This window comes from Quercus robur, chromosome 4 (genome assembly GCF_932294415.1).
Source record: "Quercus robur chromosome 4, dhQueRobu3.1, whole genome shotgun sequence".
Lineage (NCBI taxonomy): Eukaryota > Viridiplantae > Streptophyta > Magnoliopsida > Fagales > Fagaceae > Quercus > Quercus robur.
This window is the reverse complement of record NC_065537.1, coordinates 23,932,037-23,955,562: the sequence shown is the minus strand read 5'-3', so window position 1 is coordinate 23,955,562 and position 23,526 is coordinate 23,932,037. Positions and strand designations below refer to the sequence as shown.

General features: G+C 32.9%; 1 protein-coding gene across 1 annotated transcript; it reads left to right on the top strand.

The window, feature by feature from the left end:
• The first annotated feature begins 1,645 nt into the window (after positions 1 to 1,645).
• On the top strand, positions 1,646 to 22,867 carry LOC126721594 (F-box protein CPR1-like). Its single transcript, XM_050424642.1, has 3 exons — positions 1,646 to 1,769; positions 21,531 to 22,626; positions 22,810 to 22,867. The coding sequence occupies exons 1-3, from the start codon at positions 1,646 to 1,648 to the stop codon at positions 22,865 to 22,867; spliced, it is 1,278 nt and encodes a 425-aa protein (XP_050280599.1).
• The last annotated feature ends 659 nt before the right edge of the window (positions 22,868 to 23,526 follow it).

The following is a 23,526-nucleotide window of genomic DNA, read 5'->3' as shown; positions in this document are numbered from 1 at the left end:
GGCTCAACACCTTGATCGACACCTCTCGACACCTTCTTCTGTCGAGATTTACTAAACCTTTATATATAGGTTCTGTGCAACCTGTTCTTCATTTCTATCAATCTCTCTCTCGATACCTTTGTCTCCTCTCCTCCCAAAACATCTTCTCTCACTCCAAACCTCTACCAAAGTGATTTTCAAGCTTTTTCAAGGCTTTTTCTACACTTGGTAAGTTTCTTCTCCTTCATTTACATGCATTTCATGTTTTAAAACCTAGGATTTGGGGTTTTTGAGAAATTTTGGGGTTTTTCAAAATTGATGAGTTATTATTGAAATTTTGTGATGAGTTTTCCCTTAAATGAGTTTAAAATCTCATGCATTGCATCACATTAGCATAATAACAGTATTATCATGCATTTAGATATGTGCAAATTGATTGTGTGCTGGTAGGATTGGATTGGGCTGAGCCCATGATGTAATTTCTTTTGCATATCACATGTTCATGCATTTCCTATGCATACGTATTCTCTTTTCAATATACTTGTTATATTTGAACTGCTTTGGAGCTTTTCTGATTGTCTTTCTTTCTCTCCCTCTCTTTCTTTTTACGTTAGTCGTGTCTATGGCACCTAAGTGTAAGTTAGCTCCATCCCAGAACCCTTTGCATTCTAGGACATCGTCTTCTTCTGATCCTACTCCTCATACTCGGTTCCATGATGAGAATGCCCGAAAGGACTTCTCAGAGAACTTTTCTCGATGAGGTGTTCATTCGAAACGTCGAGTCATTTTGGTGGATTTTGCCGACACTGAGCTTCCCACTGTCATTCATAGTCGGGGATGGGAGTCACTGTGTGACGTCCCGGTCACTTGTCTGACCGTACTAATCCAGGAGTTTTACTCCAACATGCATGGTTTTGATTTTTTAGTACCTCTCTTTTCTACTTGCGTTTGAGGTACGCGCATTGTAGTCAACCGTAGCTTGTTGCGGATGTGCTTCATGTTCCAAGGGTAGAGCATCCTAACTACCCCGGTTATAAGCGTCTGTAGACTGTGTTCAAAGATGAGATGATTTCCGCTTTCTGTGAGCGTCCCCCAGATTGGAGTGATCGTCAATTCACACCATGTAACCCTTTTGCTAAAGGTCCTCGATTCATGAACATGGTGATGACTTTTATTTTGCACCCACTCTTTCACTATAACTATATCACAGAGCCTCGTGCTCGATTTTTTCTTTCTTTATTGGAGCACCTCACTATAGATTTTCCTTCATATTTCATTCTTTCTATCTTAGATGTGTATAGGGATACGACTACCTGTGATAAGCTCATTTTCCCTTTCGGCTATCACGCGGATTCTATGCCATTTTTTTGTTCCTTTTCCCTTTTCCGATCATTTTTCTATCATGTGTACCATAGACTACGCTACCGTTAAACGTAGGGAGGCGCAGTTTAGGTCTCGGCAGTCGGATTCAGCAACTCCTCCCTCCCATTCTGCTCTGTCTTGTTCTACTCCATCCACATCCGCTCTTTCCTCCTCTTCGGGCGATGTGACTCTAGGAGACATCATGGCGCAGCTGCAGCGCATGGATGCTCGCCTTGATACACTCTCTACGGAGTTGTATCAGGTGAATGTTCGTGTCGGTCGTATTGCTCGGCGACAAGCAACCATGGACGGTTATGCTCCTGAGGCTTCTCCTCCACCACCTCCTCCAGTGGCTTCTGAGTCTAAGGATGATGATGATGATGATGGAAATGACGATAATACTTCGGATGCTGATGATGGAGATGCTGGCTCTACCGATGAGATGTCTACTTGACACTCTTACCCTTTGTCACTCGTGACAAAAAGGGGAAGTAGTTTTGGATATGAGAGTAGTCGTTCTTAGGGTGAGAGTTAGTATAGGACATTTTGTTAGCGGGAGCGTTGATATTTGAGGGATGTAGTGAGGATTACTTGTATCTTTTTCGTTTCTCTACTTTAGATACATGAGTTCTTGTACATGGGTCTTGTGACCATTTTTGACATACATTGTACTTATCTTCTTTATATATGTTGATGTATGTTTTTTTCACCTACCCTTACATGTGTTATTTCTTTTTTCTCTTTATGCACATACTTCTTATTACGTGTATGCAATCTATTATTTTTGTTTCACACAAAGATGCTTTAATGAGTTTTGTTTAAAGTGTTTTAGAAATACTTGCCATAAACTCTCTTTTTGCAAAGTTTTTCAAGAGTTTGTGTTAGGATAGATTTTATTGTATTCAACAAGTGAATATGAGTTGAGTGATTTATGACTTCTCTCATATGTTCATTTGTTTGTTGTGGTTTTGTCACGGATTGCCAAAGGGGGAGATTGTTAGGACATATATGATTCACTTGTTAGGAACATATGTCACTATTTTATGTAATTGGCTTATCTTTTGACAAAACGCACTTTACTTGTATTTGGGTAGATCTAGGATGTGTTTAATACTTCAAGAAACTGTGTTTCAAAATCAAGTGTTGAAGACATGCAAGTCTGTCCAAGATTCAAGCTGAAGAAGTGTTGTTCATTAAATCTCGACAGCTAGCTCTTCATCGAGCTTAAGAAGCTGTTCCAGCCCCGTGGCTCGACAGTTGCTCGACAGCATCTTGACAAACAGCTATCTATCGAGTTTTATGAAAAACAGAATTCTATTTCTGTTTTGACTCTAATCTGGGATTATGTGTTTGAGTTTTCTTTTCTTCTAACCCTAGACATATAAAAAGATTATTTTAAGGGCCGTCAAAATATATACAAGTTGCACAAGTGTTGAACAAAGTCTGTTTAAGCAATTTGTAACCGAAGACAAAGTTTTACCCTAGTTCATCATTCTTGTGAAGAAGTTGTTGTGTATGTGCACCTTAAGGTTTTGTGACTAAGCATCTTCTTGATCTTCATCGTTGGGATGAACTGAAGAATTTTACAGCCAACAACTTTCTCTAGTTGGTGATTGAAGTCGCGTACTAAGATCCGCGCATTAATTAGTCACGTACTTGGGAGTCGTGCATCGAAAGGGGAAATTGTCACTACAGAACAAGTCCAATTGGATATTAGGGTAAGGGTTCAACTGTAGGTTGGTATTTGTTTGTGCTACCATGCATTTGCATGTTAATTAACTTAATTAATTCACTTGGCTAAATTAATTGGTTAATTTATCACAATGGGTCAATTCATTTTTGGCCTATCAGGCACCAAATAAATTTAAGAATAGCTGCATTCTTCCATTAAGAAATTTTGATTAAATGGAGGCCTCCTTCCTCTTAGTTAGATCATCCAAAGCAAGTTTGGCAGTAGCAACTTTGTTAGAAGAGCCATTACACAAGTAAGCATTAAACCTTTGAACTATAAGCTTGATTAACTTTTTGGAAAGAATGAAAATGCCATACCAATATACTTTGGATACTTTATAGAATAGTTTTGATCAATTGTAGCCTCCCAACAAAGGATATGTATTTCGCACTCCAAGACTATATCTTGCTTGTAATCTTTTCCAATAAATGTTGACAATCCCTTAGAGATAGCCTACCTGAGATTAGGGGCACCAAGATACTTGTTAAAGAGTTTGCCTTCCCTAAACTGCAAGATAGACAATATCTCAGCCTTCACCTGATCTGACACAAATAAAAATAAATAAATAAATCACTCTTGCTTATATTAGCAGCTAGCAGGTCAGATAATTCTTAAACTCTTCCAAAGTTTGATTGATGACTGCAATGGAGTCTCTTGATGCAGCTGAAAATATCATAAGATCGTCTACAAAACAGAGGTGTCAACAATACTTTAGCACATGTGGAGGTGGAATGCATACCTAGAATGATCCCAAGCTGCCATTTGAATCAACTTTGAAAAACTTCCATAGCCATTACAAAAAGATTGAGGGGATTGAAACTTACATTTGCTGATTCCACATGAACATATTTACGCTCTATTTTTTTTCGAAGTAAAACATTTGCAGATGTAAAATATTTTCAGTTAATGTTTTCATTTTACTATGTTTGATTGCCAACTTGAAAATACAGTGGAAATCATTTTTCAATGTTTGTTTCAATGTAAAATGAAGAAAAAAAAAAAATTTCTTTAGATGGTATTCAGTTTTTGCCCCCTCCCTTATCAGTAAGTGTAACTTCACATCTAAAAGGTCACAAAAAATTTCACAACTTCCTTAAGTGTCTTACCACTAACATCACTTGTCTAGGCGGAGACACACCAAGGACATTTTTGAATGCATCTCATTAGCATACCCGGAAGGAAAAGTATATATTTTTTTTATTTAAAAAATCCTTTGATTTTAGAGGTTTTTGTTTTTGAGAAAATTTAAAATATACTTTTAAATTTCTTTTTTTTTTTTTTTTTTTTTTTTTTTTTGAGAGAGAGATTAGTTAGTTAAGTTAGAACATGGAAAATTTAGTGTACTAACAGGTCTAATATCACTAACGGTATACTAACAAAACAGCCCAAGTCTTAATAGTTGTAATTTATTTTAAAAATTAAAATAAACATAAAACATGTCTAGAAATTAAATAACATATGTCTAAAGATATGTATATTAATTTATTGTCATCATACCCCTACTGTGTTGTGTTGTGTATGTGTCCCTGCATATTGTAAAAGAAAAGTTCTTTTGTGTTTTTTTGTACGATTAAGATCTAGAGATTATAAAGTACTCTACCATACTATTCTTTTGATAATAAAAGGTCAAAATTATATCGCATCATCATTCCACTAATATAGTTTTAATATAGTAATAGTTCTTCTTTTTTTTTTTTTTTCACTCAAACTTCTTTGCTCTGTTAAATCAATCGATTGCTCCAAGAAGCAGAGGCAAAGAAGCGTCATCCACTTCCTCGTCGTCACCCCTCCAAGGTGGCAGTACCGGATTTCAAACCCTCCAACAACACAAAGCAAAAAATAAAAGTAAAAAACCTAAAAGGTTACAAACACAAAACTGAATATGCAAAAGGTGAGAATAGACACGGGAAATAATTCTTGGAAAAATATCAACTTTTGGGGGAAAAGGAAAAGGAAAAGGAAAATGGAAGGTCTTATATAAACCTTGTTGAAAATGAGATGAGAACTACCTGAGAGACAAAAGATTTGATGTGGGTATATAAAGATCTAATGATAGTAGATCACATTAGAGAGAGATAATCTTGTCCTTTTATCTATATATATATATATATATATATATAAAACCGAAGCCTCTGCTGGCACCACAATTTTCCACGTCAGCACAATATTTAAAAAATAAAAAATAAAAATAAAAACATTATAACACCTCAAAACCCTAGCAACCTTACCCCTCCCTCAAGTTAAGAAATATAAAGCCACAATTTCTGCAAACTCTCTCTCTCCAAACGTAAATATCAAATTCAACTCCTTTAATTTCTCTTTATATTTTTTAGGCTTCTATAGAGTTATAGTGAGTTATGCTGATTTTGTTTTTTGTGTGTGTGTGTATAGATGGTCATAATACTCTGGTATTCCAAGAGAAATTTGTGTTTTCGTTAATTGAAGGCCTTAGAGAGATAAGTGTTGCAGTTTGGAACATCAATACAAAAGACGATTTCATTGGCAGCGGAAAGTAATTACTTTGTCTCATATTTTTGTTTTTTGAATTGATTTTGTGTGCTTTTTAGACCCTTTTGGATCAATTTTGTTAATTGGGTGTTTTTTTTTTTTTTTTGATAGGGTCCAATTGGGGAAGGTTCTTTTAAAGGGTTACGACGACCGCACTTGGTGTCTGTATACTAATAGTGGGGGGTAAGTGCTATAAATTACTAACCATTTTAAGTGTATAATCTGTTTCTACAATTATCTATAATATTTTGTCCTCCGAAAATTTTATCTCTTTAATTTTAGTATATTGTGTTTCTTAAGCTATAGACAGATTTTCTTTATTTCTTATTTTCAATAATAAATCATTTTATTACAATACCGGTAATTGTTTGAAAAATCCAATATGTTCATATCTCTATAGAATAGAGAATAGTAGAAGCCAATTTTATTACAACTACTTAAATTGAGTTGACTTAATTCCGTACAATTACAAAGTATAGCATGAGTTGACTTAAATTGAGTTGACTTAATTGTTGTAATTTTTATTTTCTTTCCATGTTTTGAATTTCCATGTTTTTATTGTTGATGAGAAATTAAGGCTCAGTTGCACAATATGTGTAAATTCTTCAGAAGGCTACTTTAAATAGTAAGTCAATGTGTTTCTTACATTTGGGTATTAGTTAGAATTATTTTCAAATTATTGTACCAATAAAAGTGAATGTGTATAAATTTTGTTTAATTATCCCGTGCATCGCACGGGTTAGCGACTAGTTTATTATAAAGGAATTGTGGAGATTTTAAAAAATCTATACGGTAGGGTTTTAGGCCCCAAATATCACAATGTTAACCAACTCTTAATCAAGTAATTAATTAGATTAATTTTGCTTTAGATTTGAATTGGATAACATCAATCACACATAGATCACATAAAACACCAAAATGATGACCTAGGAAAACCGATGAAACAACTCATTTCACAATAAAAAACTTTGGGGGATTTAACCTAATAATCCTCAATGCAACAAATCCATTAGAATATAATGGAAGTTTATATCATTGTTATGAATACCGTTTCGGTGCTCATTTCGGTTTGTCTATTGGAATGGAATATTTCGGTACCGGATTGGTACCGGGTTGTTTTGGCATATTGTTTCGGAGTTACCTTTTTTTATACTTTTTTTTATTTATAATTTTATATACTTATATTTCCTTATATATTATTGGTTAAAATCCATATAATTTATTGAGTTTTAAAACTATAATTCCATATTTCAGCTAATATATCAATTTCAAGTATAAAAATCTACCCAATAATTATAATAATATTATTGATTCACACAAAAATAAAATAAAATAAAATACCATTAACACAATTTTACTATTAAAATATTCTCACAAAAAATTACTATTAAAAAACCAAAATATAAAAGTAAAGTTAAATATTAAAATAGTTTTATTATTTATATATTAAGTGTGAACCCACATAAACAAAGCTTAAAACTTGTTGTCAGGTCTCTTTGTCATTTCCAACACCTAGTCACATGCTAGGTTCATAGAACAAGAAAGAAAACACAAAAAGTAGGCAAAGAAAATTCAAAATAGAATTGAAGGACCAGCGGACAAAAAGAAAGAAGAAGAAGAAGAAAAAGAAGAAAGAAGAAAAAGAAGATGAAGCAACAGCAGCTGCCTCTGCCATGGCCTGGGTTCATTCTGGCAACCGTCGACGTGGTGGAAACCTGCTGTAAAGGGATGAGTATGTGAGCCATTCAACTTGTAAGATGAGCTGCGATGGGTTCAGGTAATAGCCATTAAAACTTGAAAATGAAAAATTTTCTACATTTATCAATTGATTCAATACCGGCCGAAATATGTCTACCGGCCGAAATTCACCGAAACAGGCCGAAATGGGCCGGTACGAATCGAAATTTGGTTCGAGGTGGAACAAAAGGGTGATTCGTACCGGTTTAAGGACTGGTACGAAATTTTCCGGCCGTTCTAGTCGGAACGGAACGGTATTAATAACAATGGTTTATATAGAAGATTTAACTCTAAATTTAATGCTATCTAATAATCCTCAATGCAACAAATCATTTAAATGCACAATAAAGAGGATGAACGTAACCAATCTCATTCATCACCAAAGTTGCGGTGATATTACACTTGGGGGCTTGGTCTTTCACTATTACAGTAGCTCATTCAAGAAAGCTACACATGGATCTAGATAAAGATCAGTCAATCTACCAAAAAGAAAATAAAGCTATATAAGTTCAACAAAGCTACTACGCCATCTATGGAAGTTTCAGCTACATCAATCTATTATCGTTGTACCTATGAGATAGCCAATGCAGCCCACATGTCCAACAATGCCTATTTTACTACTCTAACAGTACTATCAGCCATCATCTCTAGCAGCCAACGATATCAGATTCACTCATTTACAAAGCCTTCAAGAAACATCTTCACTCGTGCACGCCTTTGCAAAACAAGCCCCTACAAGACAAGCCCTTGCAAAGCAAGCCCATGCACTTGGGGGGTTGAATGTTGAGGACAAATTTTTCACACCACATGGCTTCATTCCATTGGCGACCCGTACCACATCAACACTATCATGGATTTTGGGAAAACCTCTCTTAAAGCCCAAAAGAGCCCATATTTACACAAAAGGCATCAAAGCCCATGGTTCAAGCTCATAGCACATCATCTCATTTTTGGCTTATGATCCAAGCTCACGAGTCTCATCGGGGGAAATTTGGAAGTCGTGATTTGGAGGGCTAAGAAGTATGTTCAGTAAAGCTCCAGTGGTTCAAAGTTGATAAAGGAAAGCATGTTGTTTGACATGTCTTTCCCAATTCCCTAAACTTTGACGAGTCAGTGTGCAATAGGTAACATTTGGTAAGCCTCTCATATCAAATAGCACTCAAAATGATAAAACTCTCCATGCTCTTTACATAAAAATTAATGTTCATCATATAATATAAGTTTAAAAATGTAATTATGGTGTTTCATATAAATTATATTATTATCATCTGAATCAATTCCAAGCACATGACCAAATATATATTAATATCTCATATCTAGCATCAAATGCTCTCCTTACTCTCCAAGATTTGGTTAAAATACAAAAAGACCATAATTACATCTCTAAAACTTCATCAAAAATCAACCAACTAGTCTATTACTTACCAAAATTATATATGGACTAAGCATATAATTTTCCAAAAGAAGAAACTTAGCCAAAAATACCAACAGCAACTCCAGCAGAAACTGTAAACAGCTCTAGCCGAAGCTGCAAACAGCTCCAGCAGAAGCAAAAACAGCTTCTATAGAAGCTGCGATAGCTCCAGCACATTCTGTAGTGGCTCCAGGTATGGTATCAGAAATAGAAGGATCTCATAAAGATTATCTTACCATCTTTAGCCAAATCATGAATTTAATACCAAGTATTGTCCTCCAAGCAAAAGATGTCATCAGCTAGCTGTCACAGCTATGATTAACAGCTGTAACAGTAGCTCCAGCACCATTAAGTCTCTAATTTTCTTCTTTTGGCTAAAAAAAAAAAAGACCACTTACTTTGTCAAAGATTTTTCCTTATTTGCTAAGTTTCTCTTCAACTAGTTCTGATCTAATTACATGCTTGGCTCTATATAAAGAGGACCAAGCCACACACCAAGGGGACTCCCTCTCTCAGCCCCAATATTCTGAAACTTCACTCTGCTGCATATATCTCTAAACTCTTCCATACTTCTCCATCTCCCTTGCAAAAATATCTCTTCTTAGAGCACACCATTACACACTATCCATCTCTCCCACACTTTAATACTCTGAAACTTCATCATTTTGCTGCCTAAAAACATATCTCCATCTCATTCTTTATTTCTCATACAAAATCTCCCTTCTTAGAAAGCAACATAACCCATGACATAACACAAGAACCACTCCAGCAGCAGCTATAATCTCATCTATTTACTATATTTAACCTTCATATCATCTATCTCACACTTCCATATATTTTACAAAAACATTCCTCATAAAATACCCATACATACTCCTCATCTCATTCTTTATTTCTCATACAAATTCTCCCTTCTTAGAACGCAACATAACCCATGACATAACACAAGAACCACTCCAGCAGCAGCTATAATCTCATCTATTTACTATATTTAACCTTCATATCATCTATCTCACACTTCCATATATTTTACAAAAACATTCCTCATAAAATACCCATACATACTCCTCATATATCTTTAAACTCCATGTCTCACATAGTATACATATACAAGATCCATGTCCGACAAAATATCTACATATAATTCCTATACATATTACACAAAATATATATGCTTCTTACCATCTCCACACATCTTAAAACATATCAAACACTCTTCTAAGAACACATTACAAAAGCCCCTTCTTACGGAAGACATATATTTATAATGCTAAAAGCCCTTCTTATGAAAGGCAAAAACTTATAAAATTAAAAGCCCTTCTTATGGAAGGCAATAATACTCATACTTGACTAAAAAACTAAAAGAGCATTACATGGGAAAAATCATTTAAGTGCACGATAAAGAGGACGAACTTAACCAACCTATTTATACGGCTGGACATATTCTCTCTCCCTCCAATTGCACCCATTTTTCTCTTTCAAACATGAAGTCACCATGAAAGGATTCACTTCATCATGATGCTGAAATGTTAAGTCCACTTATGTGATACGACTGGAGCTACAAAATATGAAGATAAGTCATTATATTTTTGTCTTCAAATTTATAATATTAAGTATATTTTATTCATTATCATTGCACCACTCGACTAATGTTATTATACCGCTGGACTCATTTTCTCATGTTGCTGAAATGTTAAGTCCACTGCTATTCTATGATTGGAGCTACAAACTGTGAAGATAAGTCAATCTTTCTCCATCTTTGAAATCACATCATTAAGTATATGTTAATTCATTATTATTATACTGCTGGATGCAAGTTATTTTAATATCATCTCACTATTTTATAAACATGATCTCACTAATACTTCATTAATGAACATACATATTAATAAATCGATCTACTACCGTTGCACATATATTATTTGGACATGAACCACCCTTGGACACTTATTTTTTGGAAATGAACTACCATTGGACATATATTATTTGGACATGGACCATTGCCGGACATACCTTATTATGTTGAACATGAACCGTGAGCCGCAACTAGACATGGACTATTGGACTCATCCCATTGTTGGACATTTGACACCTAATTAATTATTTTCTAATATTGGATATCACTTAATATACATAATAATAACATATCAACTCACCATCTAATCAAAGCTATCATGCTAAGCATATCATTTATTTATTTCAACCATTATCATAATTCTAAGACTTTGGGTTTCATCTATTTTGTAGACTTAAAAATACACCGGAAGCCATTGGTCTATGCGGCCCGATGTCGAGTTCCGGGTTGGACTCCTTAAAATAAATCCGGGCTTAGCAAAGTCACACTTCCAGCAAGAGACACATGACTACGTGCAAAAAACCGCCCCCGACACATGGTAGTTATAGTGAGATGAATATTCTATTAAATAATTTAACATGTATTAATTTTGAATATTTAGAGAGTATGTGGTTAAAGGGATCCACTCTAACCTTGGATAAGGAGATTTGTTATAGTTTGGCATTTTTCACACCAAAATGATCTTTATTATGGTTTGACATTCCTTTCACATAACACGCACAAAATATAATCCTAGCCAAATGTTGAATATTGGTGATTGTGACAATGCATTAGCAGATTGTGAAATGTAAACTATGACTACATTGCTAATAGTAATACTACATTAGACTGGTATTATATTTTATATGTGCTTTGTGATATGAATGTCAGACCACAATGAGGATCAATTTGGTGTGCAAAATGTCAAACTATAACAAATATCCCTATCCCAAGATTAGAATCAATCCCCTTAACTACATACTCTAATTAAAAATTAATAGATGTTAAATTATTTCATAATATGTTCATCTCATCATAACTACCATGCAAATGCAAATTACTTAAAATATAGGATTCAAATTGAAGTTTTTGATGCAACTGACAAAACAACTTTTATGATCTTTGATCGAATGTTGAGAATATCCTAACTAAACATACAAAAGATCTTGCTAAAAAGCAAACCGATATATGACTTCCATCATTAATTAATTCCTTAAATTTTGTAATTTGAAATCAAACATTAAAAAAATATTACATTCTATCTAGCTCCAGCATTCCAAAACATTACAAAACTTTGCATAACTTTTAATTGTTTTCCTTCATCCAAAAATATCCCTTCTAAAATTTTAAATTATTAAATTATTGTAAAACTATTGATCATGATATAAAATAAATTCCTCATATTCAGATTGATACTAGAGAAACAATCCTATATGATTTATAAATAAATAAATAAAAAGGAAGAAAAACAATTTCCTACATTGTTTGAATGAACTCAATCTAAAATTTGAAAATTACATGGTTGTTAAGACTTTTGATGCACCTTCAAATGACACAAAGGTATTGAACAAAAAAAATCCTAGACAAACCAATATATGGTGTTATTTCTTTTGCTACCTATTTCCTAAACTAAAAATGAACATAAACAATTGTAACATCATATTACATTGGTGTAAATAACACTCTATAATTTCATATGGATGCATATACCTCCTCAACATTTCACTTCTCAAATTCTTAGTGACAATCCATTCGCAAGTCCAAAGTTTGCAAGATCCAATCAAGAATCTTTCAATGTCACCTCATTAATAATCAACACCGATGATGGAATGTCAAGGAAAAAGTTATGAAAGTTTGAAAAATAAAAAGAAGAAAGGAACATACAAAACTTCAATTGTTGAAGATTTTGAAGTTTCAACTATTTTCAGTTCTAATATATGAAATTGAGAGAATAGAAAAATGATTAAGCACTTAATACGAGTATGGAATTGGGAAATTTGTTTTATGTATTGTACATTGTTTCCATAAAGCTATTCGTTATCTAATTAGAAAAAGAATGATGATGGTGGTTATTGCCAATGATCAGAATTTCATAAAATTCTCAAATATCATGAAAGTACTTATGATTGGACTACTATGTGAAATACTCTATGAAATGAAAAAATAAGATAACATGCAGATATTACCTTTATATGATGTAATTACCAATTACATATATGCAATTTCATTTCTTAAACAAATTATAAGTTTTAGTATTCTGACTGAAAATCACAAAATTGAATATTAGTATCAATATAAAATTTTACACTTACATTGGTTTATGCGTGTGTATGTATATCCACATTGAGTAATTGGAACAACACTTTTGGAAGTGTCCTTCAAATGCTTTTTAATTTTTCCACCCTTCTTAGACTTGGCTTCATTAGCACCATTTATATCCACTTATGTACATCCTCCCTTCACCTCCTTCATATGCACGTATCTAGCCCAATATCTGCTTCAATACAATTCAGCCCGTTAATTACCATACTTAAAAACAATAAAAGAGTTTATCTCGTTTTCAATGTGGGATTAAACATTTCACTAACTCCTTATCTTCCATATTAACTCACATATCTTTATATTTATGTTGTCATATTTATCCATTTTAATTACATAATATTAAAATGCTGCAACATTACGTAATCAGTTATAGCTTTAAAACGTCAACGGGAGATGGCTCAGTTGGTAAGGCTTGGAAACTTCGTCTAACCCACCTAGGTTTGAGTCCCACTACCAACAGTCCTTCATTAATAGGCATCCATAAAGGTTGGCCCACGGGTCTTAACTTGAGAGCGCCCCGCCCTGTTTAGGGGCTAGCGTGCTTAGCTAATCCCCATTTCTTTTTTACCCCAAAAAAAAGTTATAGCTTCAAAACAAATATTTTTAGAAGTTGGTAAATTGGTATTGCATGTAGTAATATATATATGGCGAAAATACTATTTTGAGGTTATACTCAATTTGGTCTATACAATTTAGTGGTAGTTAATTTGGTCAATGTTATTTTCAATTTGCAATTAATTTGGTTCCTACTATTAACTCACTAATGGAAATTGACTATAGGTTAAAAATAACATTTTCACCACATATAGAGACCAAATTGATAGTGACTCCAAAATGACATTTTCACCTATATATATAGAATATGTGCATCCATCCAACCTTAAAAATTGATAGTTTCTCACCAATCACCACTTAAAATTTCGTTCTTCAACTATTAATGCTTCCAACAAATGTCAACACATTACGGCTCACATTATCAACTATAAACTTGTGGGTTTCTACTTTCTAGGTGCCTTTGTATGATTTTTGCTTTACATCTAAATTCCGGAAGGTTAATTTCTACCTTTCTTATGGTTAAGTTAAGCTGATTTATGTAATCAGTTAAGTGTGTTATATATAGTCAAAAGTATGTGCAGTAATAGTTTGTTTTGTTTGACTCTTCATTCAATCCACCCAAAACTCCAATGTCCTTGTTAATAGTGTTTCTATGTGCTGTTTTACCTACAAAGTGTGTAACATTATGTGTAGAACAGAGTTTGCTTATTGTCCTCAACTTTAAAGGAGTTTAAACTAGTAACACTAATTTCCTTACTAAAGCACATCAAATATCTTTTTTCTCAGAACAGCCTAAATGTAAAGAAATCATTGATTTGAAGAATGCAATTACTCCATTGAAAATCACAAACCCTTTATGATGCTACAACAGTAAAAACTTATATATAAAATGCTTAGTATTATGAATAGGAAAAGCAGAAATCAAGCAACAATAAAACCACAGAGTTGTTCAAATTTCACATTAGGAATAGAGTTCTTCACTTGTTTTACATTCACCTCAGTAAAGTTAACTTAAAAATAATGTTAACAATGCCCACTCACCTACTAAAAATATAGATCAGTAAACATGTTGTCCACCAATTCCAGGCCAAAAGTTTTTAAATCATGTTAGTTAGCTTGAAAGCTTTTTTTAAATGGTAGATGAGTAATATTAATGTAATCTTCATGAGAAGACATCATGGACATGTTATTCTATACGTTCACTATATAAAGTAAATATTAAACTCTGAATATATCCTCTAGGCAAATGATAGAACATAATCTACACATTTTTTATAAGCCTAAGTACAATTACTGAATTAGTACCTGCAAGCTCAGTTGTAAGCAGATGCTTATCCAGGGCACTGACATCTGTGGATGAATTGCAACACCACTCAGTAGCCCACAACTGAGTGAGAAAAAAAATTTATAACTGGAGTGTTTGCTCACCATAAACGTTGATCATTTGAACTACTTTCCCGAGAATGCCTATTAAGTCTTGCTCTCTCACAACAATCAGTATGATTTCCACCTTCAAATTCCTTTGAAGATTCCATGTGTATATAACACATCTTCACCATCCTTTTCTTGAACATGATCATATATATATGCCTTTTTTGGCGTACAGGCCTAGCCTTCATCTTAATCGTTTTTTTTTCCCTCAATATTCAACTCAAACTATTAGGATTTGGTCTTTTAAACCATTTTTATTTCTTTTTCCAGATGGTTTTTGCAAAGCTACACGAAATACACTGAAGAATTCCTATTATTTTCACAAATATACAAAATAATCTAAGAAATCATAATATTTTGGGATTTAACAACACAATGTGTTGGAAATTAACATACCTCTCAATTTGGTCTACACAATGTGATGGAACAATCACATCACAATTATCTTGCCTTAAGTGCATTGTATATTATATAATATAATAGACAGGGAAAAAAAAATGGGAAAGTGACTGCACTGAAAGTCCAAAAGACCAGACACTGAAATCTCTCAATCATCTCCATTTTATTCGCTTCAACTAGTAACTGAATTTTGAAAGCTTGAAACTGCAAACTGTTGTTTTCAAAAGAGGTGAACAGTTTATTTGTAGCTTCAGAGACAGCGTGTAGAGAGAGAGAGAGAGCTTCTAAGCTGCTGTGTTTCATCTAAACCTGGGGACATTTGTTTTTATTAATAGAGTACGCTTGGGCTTTATGGTGGATAGTATTTTCCATAAGCTATAAAAAGTTGGGCTAGGTATTTTTTATTTTAATTTTTAATGAGATGGCCAGGAGTTTTTTTTTTTTTTTTTTTTTTTTTTTGGGGGGGTGGGGGGGGACAGGTATGAGGTATGGTGTTCGAGTCAACATTTAGCTAATTCAAAAGCTCAACCCATTTTTTAGAGAATGGTGGGAAAAGGTTAGAATAAAACATAGCAAAATTTTATGCTTTTCCACATGAGATCTTCACTTTTATATTATTGGTTGTTGAGTTGTTCTTCACACAATTTTTTTCTTTAAAAAATAAACATAAATTTCTTAAATTTATGAGTGTATAATTTGTATATTCATTGTTATGAACAATAATTACGTGTTTATTGTCAATGTAATTGATTTTTTTTATAATATTTTTCATATCAACATGTAACGTTTTATTATTATATATGAAGTAAGCAATACTTTGAAAGAAAATAATTCAAAAAATAATCATTATTTTCATAGACAACATAAATTCAATTTGAAGAAATGCGATAATAGTCTTATGGACAATACTTTGTAAGATTGGATTTTCTTGATTGTAGCATGTGAACTAATTTTCAGTCCTTTCACCCAATTTCATGACAAGCAAGCACAATCAAATACAAATAGAAGATAGTATCAATCAATTCCATATGAATTGAAAATTCTTTATAATTTTCTCTTCCTCGGAAAAAAAAAAATGTTGGAGTTCATAAATTCTCTCTTTCCTTATATATATATATATGCTATTAATTTTCCTTCTAATTCAAAAGAACCACATTTAGAACAAAAAAGGATGCTGATCTAGATAAATTTTAAAGAAGTGGAATCGATACACTAGTGGGTCAGAAGAATACCCTAATTATCTTCTAGGAGTTTTTTTTTTTTTTTTTTTTTTCATTAATAATATTTCTATTACTTATATAAAATACAATATTTTTGTCTAGGTGTCCTCCAATAAATGATAAAGAAGGATGATCCTTTCAAGTAACCGTTGAAATTTATTTTGCTTTGAAAATGAACACGTCATTATATTATGCATCCATCCATTTTCGTATACAACTTTGACAATATATATAATTGAATATAATTAGATGTAAATATTGATGTGATTGGTCAAAAGAGGAATCTGCCTCGGTTTCAAACTATGAAGGAATAAAAAGTTCCTGGTCTGGTTTGTGGAAACTTAAAAGTCCCAGGTAAAGTTAATCTGCTCAAAAGGAAGAGTATTTCTGATCCATCATGCCATCTTTGTGGTTGCCTAGCTGAGGACACGATGCATGCCCTATGGAAGTGTGAAGTGGTGAAGTCGGTGTGATGCTCCGAATTCGAGTGGGTGAATAGGTTTGAAGCTGTTCAAGGGTCTTTTTACGATTTGGTTGTTCGTATAGTGACAAAACCCCGAGTCCCAGAAATCTTTGCCACAAAAGCATGGTTTATTTGGTCCTAGAGAAACAAAACCCAATTGAAGGAGTCCACCTAGCCAGTTAGCAAAATTCCAGAGGTAATCTGTAGCTTTCTCACAATGTTTGACTCCAGTCGGGGTCAACCACGAGGCAAAGCTTCTATTGAAAAAAAAAAAAAATTTGGGTACCTCCCTCGACCGGTGAGTTAAAAATAAATTTTGATGAAAACGATAAAGCAGGAATGGAATAATAGTCTGAAACTCTCTTGGCGAGGTTTTGGCTGCTCTATTTGGAAAGGTCCAAAACCCCCCATAGTTGAAATCTTGGAAATGTTAGCTGCAAGGTGTGCAATTAAATTTGTACAGGAATTAGGATTACTTCAATCCCATTTTGAAGGTGACTCCGAGATTGGCCACTCAGTTGGTACTTTTTCTCCTCCATTGGCCACTCAGTTAAAGATATTCTATCTTTAGTTAGCTCCTTATGGTATTTTTCTTTTTCTCATGTTGTGAGGTAAGGAAATGTGGTGGTACATGTCTTTATCCTAGAAAGCGAGACATTCTTTTCCTTTGTTTGTTTGGATGGAATTTGTTCCACCAAACATAGATAATGTAGTTTTTGCTAATTTACTAGCACAACAATTGTATTTCAAATGACTTGTTATCATAATAATAATAATAAATAAAAACTGGTTGGCATCTCATTATATTTTTAATGAAGACATTTACGGTTCATAATCCCTTCATCCCCAAATATGAAATTATCTGGAAAAAAAAAATATTACTAATGTGAAATTACCTTTATGTTATGAAGGAATTGGACAATTGTTTGCATATTTTAAGAGGGGTAATTATAGAATTCTCCAAGATCACCATAAATATGTATTCTCCTTTTTACATAATAGTGTGTCCTAGGGACGGAGCTATTTGATGGCCCCCCCTAACAACATTCAAGAAAAAGTAGCCCAAGCAACAAAAAAAAGTAAAGCCCAAATAAACAAGAAAAAAGCCCTTAATAATTTTATTAGATCTGAATTGATCAGATCTTTGAATCAACAGTTCAATTTCAACCCCGTTAATTTTAAAGAAAAACATTTCCTAAGAAAGATTATGCAAATACCAATCGAACAAAGAGAGAGTGTGTGTGATTTTGCCCTCTTTGATCCACTCATGACACTGTCGCCATTTCTGCTTCATCAATGAGATTGTGTGTCCAATCTCCTATCTGCTAAGTTGCTCTAACTCTAGTTTTTATCTTTGTTTTTTGTTTTGTATGTTTGTTTGTTTATTTATTTATTTTATTTTATTTTTTTTTTTTGCTGAGTTGCTCTCTCTTTCTTTTCGTTTCGTTTAATTTCTTATTATTTAATCTCTTTCTCTGAACGGCATTATTACCGCTTCACTTTATTTGACTTTGAAATGAGTTGGTTTTTTTTTAATAGTTATAAAATGGTGTATAACGTGTTTTAGGAGTTGCTCTGTTGTAGCTGAACAATTAATTCAGTTGAGATGTTTTGTCTTTTTGTTTAGTAGAATGGTTATTGTTATGTTTAGCAATTAGTAGATAGTAAGATTAAAAATGTCACACTTAAGCGAGTGATGAGTCATGACACACTACACAGTTCAATGGTTGATGCACATTGACACAATTACTTAAGTTTCTAATGAGATTTTTTTATGTGTAAGGAAGTGGTGTATGATACTTTGCTCAAACTATTCCAAATTATAAATTTATGGTTAACAATTGTCATACTTGGTTTGAAATAATTATTTTAGTTATGATGATTTTTGAGATTTAAAATAATGCTATATTCCTTTTTGATATATAATTGTTTTGTAATTTATTAAAAAATAATTATTCGTGTCTTTCCATTTGTCATACAAAATGGATGCTAGTTTGAATTTTCAAGGAAAAAAAATTGTTTATACTTGCCCCCCCTTGATAGAACTCCTGGCTCTATTTCTGGTATGTCTTACTAATTAAATTTAGAATAGTATTACGTAACATTTACAACACTTTTGCAATAAATCTTAAGTGACATGTTGTTACTAGTTAGTGAGTCCACATTAAAACCAATAACATATCATCTCGAATTTGTTGTGAAAATGATATGGACATTGTATTTCTCTAAAGTTAAGATAGGATAGGACCCACAATTTATGTGAAATGATGTAGTACAATTTAGGCAAAACTACACTATTGGTCCCTGAAGTTTACCCTGTGAGCACATTTAGTTCCTCAAGTTTCAAGTGAGCACTATTGGTCCCTAAAGTTTAAAAAATGAGTGATACTAGTCCTTCGGCTAACTTCTGTTAAAAATATTGCTTATGTGGCTAACGGAAAAGTGATGTGGCATTTATAATTTTACAGCAGGCACTTATAAATTGACGTGGCAACTTAAGTGTCCTACACCATATCAGCTATTTAATTATAAAGTTGCCACGTAATCTTTAATTGGATTTTATTTATTCTTATGCCAAAAAAAAAAAGAGGGATAGGATTGGCCTCAGCCCCTCACTCTCTCCTCCACCATTTTCCCTTTCTTTGCTTCACCGTTTTCCAGTTTTCTAATCAGGTGGCCGAACCACCTCAAAGCCAACAGTAATTTACTGGAAACTCTCTTAACAAAAATCCAGATATGAGTTGAAGAGAACCGCCTTTGAGGATGCAAAGTCTTTTACGTAACTCTCTTTCTAATCTAAATTGATTGGCCACAAATCCTCTCTTGTTAACGAGAGTAGTCTAGTGTCAGGAGCAAGAAACCAAAAAATATTTTGAGAACAACAAAAGTGATAGGCAACAAAGATTCCCATAGTGACTACCATTGGCTCATGGCAGAGGAAGAAAAAGGACCAATTTTTTTTAGGGAAAATAAAACTTGAATATAATACTTCAAACATTTGAAGATTTATAATGAAACAAATTTAAACATTTTTTCATGCTATTTATGAATCCTTTGGAAACAAATCTAAACAAAGAAACATAAAGATCTTTAGGAGATAAGGAGTTGATGGACATTCATGGAGAATGGTGAAGGACAAAGCTTGTGTTGGCTGTTGCGGTGGCAACGAAGGCCATTTGGAGGAGTCGCTACGGCAGAGGAAGAGCGGCAGTTGCAACCACAATGGTTGGGAGAATGGCAGGAAAGGAAGATGAAATGCTTGGGTCATAGGAAGATATTGGAGAGTCTAAGAATTTTTTAGCAAAATAAAAAAAAGATAATGACTCATATGTAAAAGCACTTGTAATAAACTATAAAAGATGTACCAGTTGTAAATAATTTTGTAATTTTTTATTAAAAATGCCACATCATTAAAAAAAAAATGACAACTTAGTATTCCATTAACCATGTAAGCAATACTTTTAACTGAAATTAACCAAAAGACTAGTATCACTCAATTTTAAAATTTGAGGGACTAATAGCGCTCATTTGAAACTTGAGGGACTAATTGCGCTTACAGGGTAAACTTTAAGGACCAATAATATAGTTTCGCCTACAATTTATGATAGTTACGAAGTATTTTACAATTTTTCATTTAAATGCAATGCATAGTAAATTATAAAACAATAATGAAAATAAATTACCGTTTATAAATGTGTTGAAAAATAATGAATATATATACACACACATACCACACATACTAGATTCATCACACACACTTTGCGCGTGCAATAATGCTCTTTTTATTTATTTATTTATTTTTGTTTAATGTTATAATATTTAAAAGTGATATATAAATAACCATTTGTTTTTTTTTTTTTTTTTTAAGAAAATGGTAAGGTAATGTGGAATAATGTTTAAAAATGAGATAGATTGATAAAGGAAATAATCTAAAATTTAGGAACTGTAAATTACTATCTTAACCAATTTATTTTTTTAATTTAAAATTATTTAACTAAAAGATAGGAGTTTTTTTTAGAAAGTTTAAGAATTTGTGCGAAGAATTTTAGTCTGCAAAATGTTGAAACCTAAACCGGGAATCTTGTTATTAATGGTATAGATATTTATAATTTTTTAGAATCAAAATTCCCATGTAATATACTACATTCACTCTCCCACACGTGGCTATATTATTCTAATTATTGATAATATTAAAATATTTTTTCTTATAAAGTTATAAATTCTTGGGATATTTTATTTTAGAATTTACATAAAACTCTAACTCTATTAGATAACAATTAAAAAAAAATTAAAATTCTACTTTAAGGTCGGTTATTTACGCTTAAGGTGAATTTTTCTCAACTATCTTTGCTTTTTTTATATTGCTAGTGTATAATCATAAATTTCTGTTGATAAAAAATAATAATAATAATAATAAATATTTCGGGAGAATGTAGTTGGAGTGGGGTTGGACACAAACTCAAGACCTTAAAATTGTGCCGCCACCATTACCCTAGAGTGAAAAGAAGAAAATATACGCAGTCTAATAATAATGATCTCCTCCACTTCCACGATTTCGAATTATGTACCGCTAGATGTAATCGACCGTATACTACTCAGATTACCAGTGAATGCTCTCATACGTTTTCTCTGTGTTTCTAAGGAATGGTCCGCCTTAATCAATAGCTCAAATTTCATCAAGAAGCACCTCAATCACTCCATTGAGACCAACAGCGACCGCACCCTGATTCTCAATGAAACTTTCGTGAATCCGCGGTTACAATCACGTTGGTTCTCCGTTCCTTACTCCGACAATGACCAGTTCGGCAAGGCCGTCCAAATTTACCAACCTCTACATAATTGGAAAATCTTGGACTATTGCCACGGCTTGGTTTGCCTTAGCTTTTATAATAGCTACGAGAAAAAAAAAGACATCGCGATTTGGAATCCATTGATCAGGAAGTACAGGAAGTTGCCCAGCGAACCAATAGACAAACCTTCTGGTTCGTTGTATTCTTTTTATTCCAGTTTTGGATTTGGATATGATCCTAGTAACAACGATTATAAAGTGGTGAGAATCACACAATTTTATGAGAGAGTTTTCTTTGAAGTGAAGGTATATAGTCTGAAATCACAGTGTTGGAAAAAAATTGAAAAACAATGGCCAATCAAGGGGATACGTTCAAAGCAGTCAGTTTCATTGAATGGAGCTTTCCATTGGATAGTTGTGCAGAATGATGGGTCTGAATCTATTCTTGCTTTTGATCTTGCCAATGAGAAATTCCGACTTTATAGAAAGTCCCGCAATGAAGATTTGCTTTCTTTGGAAGTGTTGGGAGGATGCCTCTGTTTTATGAACTGCGACCCAGAATTTCCGGATTATTATGATTTTTGGTTGATGAAAGAATACGGGGATGAGAGTTCTTGGACTCGGATTTGTAAAATTGAATTAGATGCAGAGCCTTGGAATTTTGAATATTTCAAGCCTCTACTCTTTTCCAAGAATGGCAAAAAGATTTTGATGGAAGGCATCGATCTTATTTGGTATGACATAACAACGAAAAGAGGCAAGAAAGTTAAGAATCGGAGTTTTCCTAAGCGGTTTAAAACAGCAACTTGTATTGGGAGTCTTCTTTTGCTTGACGGTGATAATGTGATTGATCTGAAGCAGAAGAAGAATAAGAGGAAGAGGTAAGACAATGAAGTTTAATGAGATTGTTTTTGTTTGCATAATTGGCTTTCTTAGTATTGATTTACGTATCTTTAAATTGTGGTTGTACACCTTTTGTTTATTTTGATAAAAATTTTGTTTCTTTTAATATTTTCCAGTAGGAGACTCTGTTTCTAACATGTGTTGGTCTCTGTTTTTGGCAGGAACGAATTTCTAACAGAGGGCCTTAATTTGTTGGCGAAATTTGCGGCAAAGATGTGACTGTGGAATCTTACATAGCTTTCAGAAATAATATTTGTGTCTTCTAGAATATTAAGTTTTTTTCTCATCTTGTCAATGTTGTTTCTGAAACTTATGAAACTTTTTTTTAATTATTTTTTAAGAATCGAAACTTATGAACTTGATAGTTCCCCATTCTCGAATTTCTAATTTGACAACTTTTTTAACGGAGTAATATAGTTGATCAGTTTTATTATTATTATAAGTGTTTGATCAGTTATGCCTTATGTTCTGAACCAGTTTTATTATGTCTAGATTATTAGAGGAAATACTGTGACTTATATTAACGAGAGATGCTATGTCCACAATATTTTTACAATATTTTCACAACAAATCACAGGTGGTTAGTTGTTATAGGTTCAAATTTGAACCTAACACTAATATTACTTTTTTGTTCTAATAACAACCAGTAACAACCTACCACTTAGGATTTATTGTAAAAATGATATGAAAATGTTGTAGACATATCATTTCTCTATATTAATTGTTGTGATAGAAATTAACTAATTAAGCATCCTTCGTGGCTCATGATTACATGCATACTAGACTTATAATTTATAAATTGTTAGCGTAGATACTTATTAGTTTGATTAAGGAGATAAGCATTCATCTATATGTGTTTATATATATCTATATTTATA